Below are 14,750 nucleotides of genomic sequence, written 5' to 3'. Positions count from 1 at the left end.
ATACGTGGAGACATTCTCTAAAACTGCTGAAGATTGCACATAAATATGTAGGAAAGCAAATTGAATGTTCCACCTAGCTGTGAGAGATAATTGTGGTTATATGACCCTAGTATTTACAGTACCACGCACGTAGAGAGAGATAATAATAACTTCACATACTGACATTGACTAAGTACCTGGAAAAGAATTAGTAAAAAAAAAACACAAAATTTAAGAAAACTCTGAATTGTATTATTTTATAATGTACAATAGCTATACATTAGAATAAGGGGTCCAAACGTCTGAGATCACCGCAATTTGAGAGAATATGGAAATAAACTGAATGCTATGTATGTTAATATAATTTTTTTTTTACATTTTAAGTTTATTATTTACTTTATGATATAAAATGATTAAATATGGAAGATTCTGCACTGTTTAAATTTCACTAAAATTGATGTGCAAATTATATAATTTTAAATAATATAATACATATGATTGTTTTAATTTAATAATAATTCATAAATTATATACACTTTATATAATAAAAATAACTATAAATTAAAAGATTAAATGATAACAATACAATTTTTTTTCCCACTTTTTTAGACTTTTGGACCCCATTCATTGTATTTTATATAGGCTATACTACCGTTCAAAAGTTTGGGCTCTAATATTTTATTATTGTTTTTTGAAAGAAGTCTCTAATGCTCAAAAATACAGTAACATTGTAGAATATTATTTCAATTTGAAATAACTTGTCTTTTATTTTATTAAATGTATACAGTTAATTTATTCCTGGAATGAAAATGGTCCGTTTTGATTCTGTTTGTTGTGTCTGAGCTCCCTCTAGTGGACAGACACATTAAAGTACAGTCAGTTTTGACAACAAAATCACTTCTGTTGTTTACAGTAATTTGTGAGGATTTTTCCCCTCCTCTTTCTTTGTCTTTTTCTCCCTTTCTCTCTCCGTGACACACGCACACACACACACACACACACACACACACACACACACACACACACACACACACACACACACACACACACACACACACACACACACACACAATAACTCACTATGTTCACTCTCTCCCTGGTACTATAGAGAACAATGGAACAATGCAGCTGTTCTGTGGTCTCTGAGCTGAGGCTCTACCCCTCACAGACAGAGCGCTGTGATGAGCGAGGTGAGACGGTCAACATCCAGCTCCTATCGGCCGAGGTCCAGCTGGTTAAAGGTGGGACATTGTTGTAATACGTTTTACGAGTTTAGAACTTCTAAGATTTATTAGAGCTTCGAAATAATAATTCCTCTCGGTTCTGTGCTCGTTTCTTCTAAAAAGACGGTCTTACACACAGCAATACAAATGAATATTTGTTTACATCTGTTTAACCTGTCACAATTTCTGTCAGTTCTACTCGATTTTACGGAATTTCTCAATCAGTATTTAAGTTGAAAGTGTAATGAACTTTCAAGGCATGTTGTGACGTCCACCAATTAGATTTAATGTAGAAATTAAGGCAACAATTAAGTGTTGGGAAGTTTACATAAAACTGTATTGGGTTGCATTGGGCTAGGCTACAACATTGAGAGTTGTTTTCAGGAATTCTCAAACTATTCTTACAAATTCTATCAATTATTGCTGTAGGCTAATGGTAATTTACTATTATTCTAGTAATGTTTATTGGTGTTCAAAGTCAAAATTGTGATAGGCAGTTAATTTCCAGTTAAAGTGTATGAAGAGTTGGGTTTTTTTTTACAGTGACTAGCACACTGAGAGTCAGTAGTGACGCAGATTCCCAACTGGGTGGTGATGATGACCATATGGTCTGACGTTTGTGTTTTTGTGCTGCTCATAGTGGTCAAGCAGCACTGACCTTTTGCTCCTGTTTTTATAGCAGTCTGTAGGCATATGCATTAAGGTCTGGTTGGGGTCAAAGCCAAATCTTTTCTTCTTTTGACTCTCAGCCAATGTGAAATTTTCATCACCAGAAGATATGAATGCTTATGATTACAATTTTACTTAATTGCTTACACCGAATTTCTCAAAATATGGCTCTTTTTCTCTAAACTCTTCACACAAAGCCACAAAACACGCACACAACATGCGAAACATCCCAAATCTCTTGAAAAAGCAAACACTTCATTCAAAACTCTTCTAGAAATGGTGTTTTTGTACAGTAACTACACACAAACCATCAAATTATTTGCCACATAGATGCCAAACATACACACTGATGTAAAAAATGTAAAACACTGCTATCTTGTGTCTTTTGCTTGTTCAGTGTGCAGTAGAGTGGACAGGAGTTTGTATATGGGCACAAATACACTGTATATACAGTATGCATGCACAATTGTTGAACAATTGATGAACTGACTTGAGTTGAATAATGACACTATTGGCTTGTTAGAGCAGAATTTGTTACTGTTGTGAAGCTGCTTTGAAACAATCTTTATTGTATAAAGCGCCATAGAAATAAAGGTGATGACTTATAGGTATATTCAGTATATATTTACGAAACAAACAGAACCGCAAGAGTGACATTTTTATTTGTTTCTCAAAACATTGAGTTTTGATATGATCAAATTAGCATATTTAGGCCTACACTATAAACAGAAATCCAAGAGGGTTAAAATAATGTATTTCTTTCTGAAAGCATTGAGTTTTGATTTCTAAGTGATCAAGTTATGTATGAGTGTTTTCACACACGATTGTCGGGTGTAGGTAATCGGGAAATTATTGTATGGTGAATGATTGTATGGTGTATGGTGAAGTATGGTGACCCATACATGGAATTGGTGCTCTGCATTTAACCCATCCAAGTGCACACACACACACACACAGTAGTGAACACACACCCAGAGCAGTGGGCAGCCACATGTGGGGAGCAGTTGGGGGTTCGGTGCCTTGCTCAAGGGTCTCACCTCAGTCGTGGTATTGAGGGTGGAGGAGGGCGCTGGTTATTCACTCCCCCCCACCGACAATTCCTGCCGGACCTGAGACTCGAACCTTCGGGTTACAAGTCCGACTCTCTAACCATTAGGCCACAACTGCCCCCGCCCCGTATGAATTTAGACACATCATCACAATATAGACATTTGAATGATGTGTCTAATGTAGAGAAACATGTATAGAGTTTTGCACAATGTTTGTTTAACAATTGCAAGCTGAGTGTAAAGCAGATAATGTGCTTGCAGTTTTGCAGACTTTGTCTCAAGATTAGGCACACGAGTGAATGTTTTTATTTTTTATTTTACAGAAGTAAAAATGACCGTAGTTCCGACAAATTTGCAACAGTGAATTTCCATGATCTTTCCATGTTTTAAAAATAAAAGGATATTTGAGGCTCCATTTGGGAGTGTCAGATTGCAACACACTGGCTCAAACCTCTGGAGAACCTCTTGACACTCTTTCCAAAAGGACAAGTACAAAATAGAACAAATATATTCTTTCAAGAACTTTGTCAGTGGTTCCTCCTGTGATGTGGTAGCAACTTATAATGTAATAACTGCGCATAATGTAATAAGTATTACATTATTATAATAATAAAATGTTCATAATGTAAAAGTTTTCTCAAAATGTAATACAATCTTGAGCTCATAATGTATTGTAATAGCTTTTAAAAGTATTTCCTTACAGTACATTTAAAAAAAATCAAAATCCAGTCTTAATTAAACTTCCTGCGAAATGCAACATTTAAATATTCATGCAATTATTATTATTTTTTATTCTATTTGCTATTAAACAAAGCATTGGTATTCCTTTACAGTATTTAGTAATAATAATATTTGTTATGTTTTAAAAGATATTACAATAATGAAAATATGACATGTTTTTGGTGAAATTATAATGTAATACAATATGTAATGACTAGGGGTGTAACGATAACCTCATGTCACGTTTCAATACATCTCACGATACTGAACTCATGATATGATATTAACCCAATGCACAGAACAATGGTGACGGCAGAATAAAAATATTCATGATTCTGAAGCTGAAAATACAGAATCATTTTAGACGAATATGCTTGCACTCTGTCACTGACTAGATATATTTAAAATAATGTAGACTGCTTTTTACTGGAAACAAGACATTTGGCATTATCAGGACCCACAAATATTCCCCCATTGCATTATTATACATTATATATAGTAGTTTAATTTAGTACTGACACAAAAAATACTCTAAAAATTTCTCACACTGTAATTTTTATTTTGGGTGAACTGTACACAATACAGATTGTCACGATCTACAATACAGATTGTTGCATTTTTGTATATGCGATATATTGTGACATGATATATTGTTACACCCCTAGTAATGCCGTTCCTATACACAACTATTTGTGGCTCCTTCAAAAGGGTGTAGAGATTCTTCAAAGCGATCCAATGTGACAATCTGAGGAAGCACAAATAGTGCCTCAAAATGATTTATCAGAGATTTCAAATTCAAAATTGCTTTATTGGCATAAATGTAAATCATACAATATTGCCAAAGCTAGGTATATAAACATAAATAATAATACATACGTATATGAACATAAACAATTATACATATATGAACATTAATAATAATATTAATGATAATAATAAACATCAAAATAATACAGGAAAATATTAGAACATAACTTAAACTTAAATAAACAGTGTAACAAATTAGAACATTTGATACCACAGTATTTTAACATATATATATATATATATATATATATATATATATATATATATATATATATATATATATATATACATACACACACACACTCACATGTACTGAGGTGGGTGGACGGTAGGTCAGACACAACACACACACACATTACACACACATTCATCTGTTGTCTCTCAGGCTGTGGCACATCCACACCACACACACACATTACACACACATTCATCTGTTGTCTCTCAGGCTGTGGCACATCCACACATATCTCGCAGCCAGATTACACTCTAGAAATAGAAATTACTTTTATGGGTTGGTTTTCCATGGTTTTGAGAAACTGTAGTAACTGGAAACATTGTTAAAAATAATGAACAATCATTCTAAATATTTTAGTGGTGCTTAAGGTCAGAAATATTGGCATACCGTTTTGAAAAATGTTTTAAAATATGATTATAGGCTATGAATATATGTATATAATATATAAACATAAAATAAAATAATATATCTAAATTGAATTACAACCATTTAAAATCCCTTTAAAAAAAAAAAAATACTATTCCCGAGTGAAAGCAGAGCGGTTTAAACTTCCCGGGTTCCTCCAGCGTCCCTACATTCAGCGCGAGATCCGCCTCGTCCAGCTCGTGCTGTGAATGGACGGCTGCCGTTCTTTTCCAAGTACCCCAGAGTGCAGTATGGACGATGGGGCGGGGCGACACGTTGGGGCGGGGTGACACGTGTCGCCCCGCCCACCTCAATGTTTATTGGATTCTGATTAAGATGAGCTTATTGGTGTAGAGAAGTATGACGCCATGGGCAGCCTTGGAATGCGGAAGTAGAGAACAGACGAATAAACTTGTATACATTTTGCGTTTTTCGTCATTGTTGCGTTTCCACAATTCCGTGGAAGTAGAAATAGAAAGAGCGGTGGATTACAACAAACAGAATAAAAATAAATTGTTTAATTTTCAATTATCCTCTCGATAGGTGTAGACTCCTCGTCATTACTCTGTTTTTTTGTAAGTTAGCGACACAGTAATATAATGCCAAGTATGGATATGTACATGTACCTTAAATATATATAGCAAACTATGACACGGCAAGTCTCTGAACACCACAATAGTAGTAACCACATAAAAAAATATTGTAAACTATTGTAACCACAGATTAACAATGGTTTTGCTACAAAAACTAGTTTTAACTTTCTTTGGCTCCACAAATAGTAATTAATGCACCAAAAAACATTATTTTACTATAATAAAATCATGGTTATTTTTTAAAGGGAGAATCTCTTTATTCTCTTAAGAGCTTTAAAAAAAAGACAGGAGGACTCTCATTTTCTTTATTACTGCACTTTACTGAAAATCTCAATCCTGAATTTACATAGTAAATGTATAAATCAATATATTTAAACCCCTTTGAAAAAAAAATCTAAAATCATTGGTTACTGAAATATGGCACAGAATTTTCAAAAGCAAATGAAGAATTGATTCGTTAAATTTTAATACATAGCAAATGTTAGCATCAAATATAAGAACAGCAGAATGGAATCTATACAAAAGAAAGAACCAGAGAGATTGAAATGACTAAAACTGTAAAAATGTGATACATGTTTGCCATAGCTTTTCATTATTCCCCTTCTGCATAAGTTATCGATTCAACACATCAATGTGTTTCCTGCTGCAAAAAAACAGTCCTGGGAGCAAAATCCTGTGCAAACATCTTCCGAGTAGAAGCCCAGCAGTTCACCTCGTCTACCTCTTCCCCTATACCCTGGTGGATAGGACTTGAAAAGGGCTCTGCAGTCCAAGCATTCCCTGATGCTGTACATCTCTCTGAACTCTTTGCGGTAGTCCTGAGAGAAACATTTCCAGTTGACCACACCTTAAAGTGTAACGAAAAAATACAGGAGAGATAAATAAAGATTTTGAGTTTAAATGCATCATACCACAGAAAATCTGAATATATGTTCATTGTACAAGGGAGGGGAAAAAAACATACTGTCTAGCCAGGCAAAGTGTGCAGCTTTCCGAAAAACTTCATCTGTGACCACATCCCTAAACCTCCTGCATACCAGTGAAAGGGTCAAATATGCAGAATCACCAGTTGTTAAAATAACTTCCTTGAGGACGTTGGAAAGGATTTCCAGGGGAAGCTGTTGAAACAAAAACATAAATGTTAACTTGTATATAAAAGTTGTTGAAAAAAAAAAAAACATTGACTAAAGACAACCTTGGTCCAGACAAACCTGATATATTGTTGTCACAACAGCAAGATCTGAAAACAAAAAAAAAACAAAAAAAAAGATTAATTTTCTTTTATAATAATCATATAATTAACACACATTAGCTACTTTCCCACTGTCAGGCCAGTGTGAGCAAGGGCTTTCAACAGACCAGGCGGAGTTAAGAGCTTTGGACCTGTAGCACAGAGACCAAAATCACTGCATTTTCATCATCAGGTCAGCGAGATCGCAAAACAAACATTTGGGGCAGTTTGATTGCATAAAGTGCCCCATTATGCTTTTTTTAAAGTGTTCTCATTTAGTTTTGGAGGTCTCCTACAACAGGTTTACATGCAAAGGTCAAAAAAAGTGTTTCATTTTCTCATAATATAACGACTCAAATGACTCTATGGATGAATCAGTCTCTCTCCCTCATTTTCATGAGCTTACTTTGGTCTGATTTGGTCAGATAGCCCAGTCTGTTGTGAATGGTCTACCGCGTACAACGCATATTTCGGAAATAAACGCCTATTACCATAATGGAACTCCAGCTCAATCAGGAGGCTTCTTAAAAGATCAGCTATTGTACACTGTACAGACAGTAAGGATGATGTTGATTTTATATCAATTCCAGCGAGAGTCCGAATCGATGACGAAACATCAGAAGAACTAATTTTTTTTTCAAGCCCCAGTTGGCCCGCATTGGACCAAGTTATTAGGAGGCCCAGAAACCCCTGGCCCTGAGGAAGCCCGAATGAGGAACGAGCAAGGCCTGGAAGTGACAGTGAAGGCGTGTCGCTTTTGGCCAAACAGTGGAAACGCTGCTATTGGATGACCAACAGAATCCTTGTACATCCCTTCCATTGCATATCTGACAATTATGTAGCTATAATATTTAGAAAAAAAGAAAAAAAAACCTAGACTAAAAAAAGAACACTCAATTCATAATTATTAGTGCACAAATAAATAACCTGCTTTGTCGGACTGTCCCTGTAGACATTGGCTTTTGTTTGGTGAACCTCCTCCCCTCAGTGGTTGAGCGCTAAAAGAACAAGTGACAAGAGGTAGATTGGTGGATATAGTAAAGAGTATTGTTTAATGTAGGACCATGCAAACAGCTACACACATTTGCAGAGTGAAGTTGTCCAGTATAAGAGCACACCACCACCTCCTGATCAGGGGCATGTCATTCTGAAAAACAAAATAAATATATACAATCATCATGTATGTCTATTCAATTAAATTGATAGATGTCACATGGTTATGACATACCTCTGTAAAATCAAATCTAAGCCCCAAAGCCATGTACAGAGTGTACTGTTAGAATCCACAAATAACAAGAAAATGTGCATGTTATTAGCATGTTATGAGCTTACAAATTTAACTAAAATAACTATTCTGATTTAACCTACCATCAGTATGTACATCCCACAGTTGTTTCCACCCATCTGCTTTGGGATTCCCTGTGAGGTTTGGAGTAAAAAAAAGCACATACTTTTACCATCACAGATTCTAAATCACATCAGTTGTTAATGTTAAATATTTTTGTAATGAAATAGACTTTTGTTTTCATTTAAATATAATGTTTCACTTCAAATGTAATCGCAGCTTTCTCTGTCCACTCTCGGCTGTCAATTAGTTTTGCAATGTTCCTGTAAAGAAAAATTATGTACAATTGTTAGGGATGTAGTTGTCCATATCAATTAACCTATCTACATCTCATTTGCAAACAAGTGTCATAGGTGGTTTGTTATTGCATAACTGTTCATGCACATCACTGAAAACTCCAATGAACACAAAATAAAGTTCTTGAACAAAAATAGAGGTTACGGTTTAAAACAGAACAACCGTAAACTCTGAACTCATTCTGAACACTTCTATAACCTGAATGTGTCAATGTATGGTCCAAATGCTGCTTGTTGCATGGAATCGAGAAAATAAATGGCTCTTGTCTTTGGTTTCATAATCTGTAAAACGCACATGCAATGCTTTGTACAAACATCTCTGAAATGGTTTACTGTATATGTAATTAATTGTAATGTGCAAATAAACTAAATTCAACAGCACATTATTGGATATATTAGTGCTAAAATTACAACTAACTGTTAACTTAGTTCTCATCTGAATTACATTACTTACACACAGTAGCCAGTGGCCAGGTAGCCAGGCTGGCAGAGCCACAAGGTCCGTCTGGCTCACATTAGCCTAAAATGTATGTACAAACATATCAGAGCCTAGAAACTATAATGTTTATATTCAATGACAGTACAATCTTTCACAAGATAAAACATTCCAGAACTCACCGGAAGGGACAACTCTGGAAAACAAGAAAGTGGCGGAAGCCAGGTCGCTACCACGTAGGGATTAGCAACATGCACATTGATATCCTGTAACAAAGGAACAAGTGTCAGATACATACAAATGTATCCTGTTTTCAATAAAATCCTTGAGACTGCTACCTTACCATGCGGAAAGCGATGTTCTCAACGATTCTTAGGCAACACTTCAAAATCTATAATTTAATAAAACAAAAAAAATCAGTTCCTTTGAGATTTTTAATCTAATTTTACTTATAAAAATGTATTTTACCGTTGCTTCAACTTCTTCTGCCAATCCTAAAGTCATGAAATCAGAACGCAACAACACAGTTGATCCCACAGACGCAATACGTTCCTCCGGGTCACTGTTAGGGTCCAATACATGTGCAACCTGGAAAAAAAAAAATTAAGCAAGCATAAACTATGATCATGTTAAGATTTTTAGTGTCCACAAACAAATGACTACCATTTTCTGAAGATGTTCTGGTAACGGTTGACCCCACACTGCTTTATTTGGAAGCATGTCCTCCACGGCCCAGAAGGGCTTGTGGCTTGTAGTCCCACTTTGACATGTGTGCTCTTCGCATGGTGGCTGGACAGCAGCTATAATAAAAAACGACAATGACGACATCATGAATTATCACTTCATAAACTTACTACTACAACAGCACATTCATACCTGGAATTTGACTGCATACTCCAGTATCAATTGTGTTGGAGGGTTGAGGATTCACGGCCAAGGATGCATCTAAAACACATGAACATATACATACACTCTCTCTCGCAGTGTGCATCTTATATTTTCAATCATAGATGACTGATCTTCCTACCACAACAACATTACATTCATACCTGAAATTTGACTGCATGCTCCAGTATTAATTGTGTTGGAGGGTTGAGGATTCACGGCCAAGGCTGCACCTAAAATACACAGAAGCATATACATACATACATACACATATATACATACACATATATATATACACACATATATATATATATATATATACATATATATATATATATATATATATATATATATATATATATACATATACATATATATATATATATATATATATATATATATACATATATATACACACAAAAAAAAAATATATATATATATATATATATATACACATATATATATACATACACACAAAAAAAAAAAAATTATATATATATATATATATATAAACACAGTGATAATTTATTACCCAAAATGATCTTTCCATTGCAATCAAACTGTAATTCGGTGTTCTCATCAGCAAGTTTTCTTAACTGTTTTACAACCTTATTGTTACGTGCAACATTTTTATGGTGCAAAATATTTCTTGCAATGAAAATGTGGGATGATGGTTTCATCATGTTCAGGAAGTAGTTCTTTTTCTTCATATCTGAAAAGAGTTGCTCAGCTGTCTGACTGTTTATTTTTCCAGCAAGCTCAGGGACAAGGCCAATCCTCCTCAAGGAATCCCTAACGTCTTTGCTATTGTTCTGATGGAACACATCACACAACGCGTAGTGGTCAGATGAACCAGTAACAGGGTGACCATCTTGATCAGCTGGTTCTTTTCGGTGGTTAAGCCATGGCAAACTGACTTCCAAGTCATTTTCAGATGCCGCCTTGATATTTTCTTCTGATGGATGCAGTAAACGACCGTAAAAAGGATGAAAAAAATTCTCTGAACGTTGGTTTGCATGTGAGGCTAGTCCCCTTGGGTAGTCGTACACTGTAACATTGGGTACATGTTTCCACGAAAGCAGGAGGTCAGCATAATCACGAGGGCTCTCTGCTCTGATGTTAAATTTAACAGAATACACAACCCCACAAGGGCAGGTTATAACAGCCCAGCCACCTAAAGGGGGAAAAAAACGATGAATACTCAATATGTCTGTCTTTATACATTTTAGAACCCCACATCTTCACTTCACCTCAATTTGAACAGCAAATGTATACAATTTATGTATTTACATATTATATGTAAACAATAACATATCAATACTTGTGGCACACCCTAATACACAACTGTACAGTCTGACTTACCAGATGCACCCCACACTTTCTCAAAAACCTTGTTGTAGGTGACTCTATTTGACATCCTCTGTTTTAGCCGGATGATTAAATCCATCTTAGAACCTTTGTGATCTATTCCACACCCCTTACAAAGGGCCCTTATTTCTCCAATCTAAACAAAAAGAAAAATGGCAACTATAAATTACACATAATTACAGAACAAAACATCTCAATTAACAAACCATACCCGGAGATTTAGCAGCTCATCAGCAAGCCTTTCTTCTGTAAGTGGTATGTCATCCTCAGTTGAGTCTTGTGAAACATGAAGCTTTGCATTCTCTGTATTGAGAACCATGTTGGATGACCTAGTATGAACACCAATCCATGGAGCCCAAAAGCTGTAGCTTGGGTGCACAATGAAGGGGTTCGTCCTCCCACCTAATAAGGAAATAAGCTAAATTGCAGTAAAGAAATAAACTTGGGTTTATTGTATATCGGAAAAGTGATCCAAGGCATACTTGTATAAAAACCTCGGCTTATCATCTCTACTGTTACTGCCTCCCAAAACTTCTCACTATCCACATGGCCATCATAATTTGGCGGAGGGGGGTCGATTTCACTCACTATAATCAATCAATAAAATTAAATGAAACATAGAACATAGTATTTAAAAAGGATACATTTAGATTAGATTCATTTATATTGCATTTTATGAATCTATAATGTTTTTTTTTTCATTAAGCTCTATGAAATGATAGGTTTATGTAAAAAAGTCTTAAACAAAAACATTAACAATGTGGACATGATTAAAAAATACAGTTATAAACACACATTTAAATAGATCAGTTATACTATAACATATAAATAAATTAAAAAGGTACCAGGCATGCCAAAGGCTCCCTTCTTGTGGAGATCCATTATGACTACACTAGGGTAGTGCCCACAGTTAACACAATTGTAACTGTAATCTAGTTCCGTCATGGCCTCAAAGTGCAAATAAGCTTGTAGGACAAGCTCAGGTTTAGGGAAAGGCCCACCTTCAGTTGCATGTAATGTTTCCATTACCCTACTTACAGCAGTACTATTCTGAAATTAAAAATAGTTAAAAAAAAAAAAAATAGATTGAATGAATTAAATCAATAACAGCAACTTGAAAAGTTCATGTAAAATTAATAGAAAAACAACGAACTGGGACTATGACATACCTGTACAGAGTTTCTTAGGAACACGCATAAGTGTAATGATAAAAGAATATGGTCATTGAAATTATGCAGCCCGTCTGACCACTCTTGGTACCTATATGTAATTTCACAGTTTGGGCACTGTCTGTAGTAAGTTGATATTCCTAAAGTAGAAAATAAATGCATGATTCTAAAATATCCATGAAAAATATCTGAAAGCACATGTTAAATGTAACAATGATCACACATACCTTGGATTACACCAGAAAACGTCAGGATCTTGGCATCTTTTGTGATGAGTCTTGGATCACTTAAGCTTTGGGTTCTACACTTGGTACATTTCAATTCTGTGGGAATCAGATGTCTTGGAAAGGACTGATTGGAGTTTGCATCTCTGGAAAGATTTAGTAAGGTCTTGGGAAGCTCACTGGGAAGTTTTTTGTGTGTCATCATGTAGTGGATCATTTCTTTGATGTTGGAGTCAGATGGTGGATAGCTGTTGTCATTTTTTTTTCCTTCAGGTGATTCAGGTGGAACTTCCTCTACACTTTTCACCTTCTTGAACAACTCTTTGTGATGGTGAAAGAGATGCCACTTTGAAACAGCCTTGTGAATACAAGATTTCCTTGGCATTGAGCAAGGGCAGTACCAAGAGTTTTTCTTAACATCATACGAGACCATTACTCTGCCAAGTCTGCTGTAATATGAGCGTTTTTTTTCAAACACAGACACATGCAATTTGTTGAGTTGGTCTCCTATTTGTACAGACACTGACAATGGAACTCCTTCGGCCTGAGATTCCTTCTTCAGATTAATTAATTGTTGCTTTCTTGCCTCTCCAAACCATTTCTGGTCAACCATCACACACAATGTGTCTTCTGTAAGATCAGTCTGAATTTGACCAACACGTGGACAATAGGATAAAGACTGCAAGTGGTCACACTCAAATGGCCGAATACCACTTCTGTGGGCAAAGTCTCTAGTAATGCAGCACTCATCCAATTCACACTCCGACCTTTGTGATTGTCCCCAGGTATTTTTCAAGACGTGGATTGGAGTGGATGCACCATGGAAAGACTTTTCAACAGCAAAAATTCCACTTTTGCCATCAACGCACTGGCATCTTAAATACCTTAGGGATGATACAGTCTCCTTGCATTCTGTGTGTCGTCTTTGGATGTGCTTTCTTAAGTTGTTTTTTAATAATGTCAGATTACAGTGCACACACACAACCGTTTTAGGCTTCACAGCAGCAGTCCTCAGACCTTGGTTTTCTTTTACTGGACAAGTTGGACGACGACGACAACAACAACAACAACAACAAGAACAAGAACAAGAACAAGAACAAGAACAAGAACAAGAACAAGAACAAGAACAAGAACAAGAACAAGAACAAGAACAAGAACAAGAACAACAACAACAACAACAACAACAACAACAACCTTTACTAAGTCTTTACTACTTAATGTGGCTAATGTTTTTAAGATCACTGTGCATACTGCCTTTTATACAGTAGGATTAAGGTTGCAGCGGTATAACATTTCATGGTTAAAAGTTCATGCCTTCCCATGCTATCGGAATCATTGTAAATACATTTACATTTATGCATTTAGCAGACACTTTTTTCCAAAGCGACTTACAACTTGGAATAGTATTATAGTAAATTGTATAGTATTATATAGTAAATATTAGTTTCCTAGCTAAAAGATGGGACATGAATGCCCTCTCAAGTCAAAATTTGAATGTAATGAGCTCGTAATCACAATTTCAGAAGTGGGAAGTAGGACATTTCAGATAGCACGTGAAAGCAGCATTAAACTGTAACGTTAGTTGGGGTAAAACTGTGGCTCTGCGGTCAAGACCCTTCTCGATTCAAGTCTACATCCATGTCAGCACTGAGCTGAACTAAATCATCGACTACACGTTCCAAACTAAATAGAAGGTAGTCGCTTGGTGCATGATCTATATCCTGTTAAATGCAAATCATTATCAATGGGACTTAAAGTGATAGTTCACCCAAAAATGAAAATTCTGTCATCATTTACTCACCCTCAAGTTGTTCCAAACCTTTGTAAATTTCTTTGTTCTGCTGAACACCAAAGAAGATATTTTGAAGAATGTTGGTAACCAAACAGTTAATGGACCCCTTTGACTTCCATAGTATTTTTTCCCTACTATGGAAGTCAAAGGGGTCCATTAACTGTTTGGTTACCAACATTCTTCAAAATATCTTCTTTGGTGTTCAGCAGAACAAAGAAATTTACAAAGGTTTGGAACAACGTGAGGATGAGTAAATAACAGAATTTTCATTTTTGGGTGAACTATAACTTTACAAAAACCTAATAATTATATATATATATATAT

At 35.4% G+C, this 14,750-nt stretch overlaps 2 protein-coding genes across 5 annotated transcripts in view; one reads left to right on the top strand and one right to left on the bottom strand.

Moving 5' to 3' along the window:
• The first annotated feature begins 1,149 nt into the window (after positions 1–1,149).
• Positions 1,150–14,750, top strand: part of slc44a1b (solute carrier family 44 member 1b) — a 57,206-nt gene continuing 43,605 nt past the window's right edge. For 2 of the 3 annotated variants that reach the window (XM_079838317.1, XM_079838316.1), the window contains exon 1: positions 1,150–1,220. In XM_079838317.1, coding sequence (XP_079694443.1) covers positions 1,161–1,220 — 60 coding nt within the window. In that variant the 5' untranslated portion in view covers positions 1,150–1,160. The remainder of the gene's footprint in view (positions 1,221–14,750) is intronic. The other variant, XM_079838314.1, reaches the window with a different exon arrangement.
• Positions 7,859–14,314, bottom strand: LOC307139375 (HMG domain-containing protein 3-like). Of its 2 annotated transcripts, XM_079838313.1 has the most exons (18): positions 12,638–14,314; positions 12,411–12,550; positions 12,087–12,291; positions 11,724–11,828; positions 11,453–11,643; positions 11,236–11,377; positions 10,406–11,047; positions 10,038–10,106; positions 9,865–9,933; positions 9,652–9,788; positions 9,457–9,576; positions 9,332–9,379; positions 9,171–9,254; positions 9,007–9,072; positions 8,459–8,519; positions 8,280–8,330; positions 7,994–8,058; positions 7,859–7,909 (listed from the first exon to the last, which is right to left on the bottom strand). In XM_079838313.1, exons 1-15 carry the CDS (start codon positions 13,245–13,247, stop codon positions 8,499–8,501), a joined length of 2,649 nt encoding a protein of 882 aa, XP_079694439.1. In that variant the 5' UTR covers positions 13,248–14,314; the 3' UTR covers positions 7,859–7,909; positions 7,994–8,058; positions 8,280–8,330; positions 8,459–8,498. The 2 variants fall into 2 exon arrangements, with proteins under 2 accessions (XP_079694439.1, XP_079694438.1); XM_079838312.1 differs by lacking the exons at positions 7,859–7,909; positions 7,994–8,058 and adding an exon at positions 8,140–8,184.

The sequence above is a fragment of the Gobio gobio genome, assembly GCF_949357685.1.
Source record: "Gobio gobio genome assembly, chromosome: 16".
In the NCBI taxonomy this organism is placed as follows: Eukaryota; Metazoa; Chordata; class Actinopteri; order Cypriniformes; family Gobionidae; genus Gobio; species Gobio gobio.
This window is presented reverse-complemented; position numbering and strand designations above follow the sequence as displayed.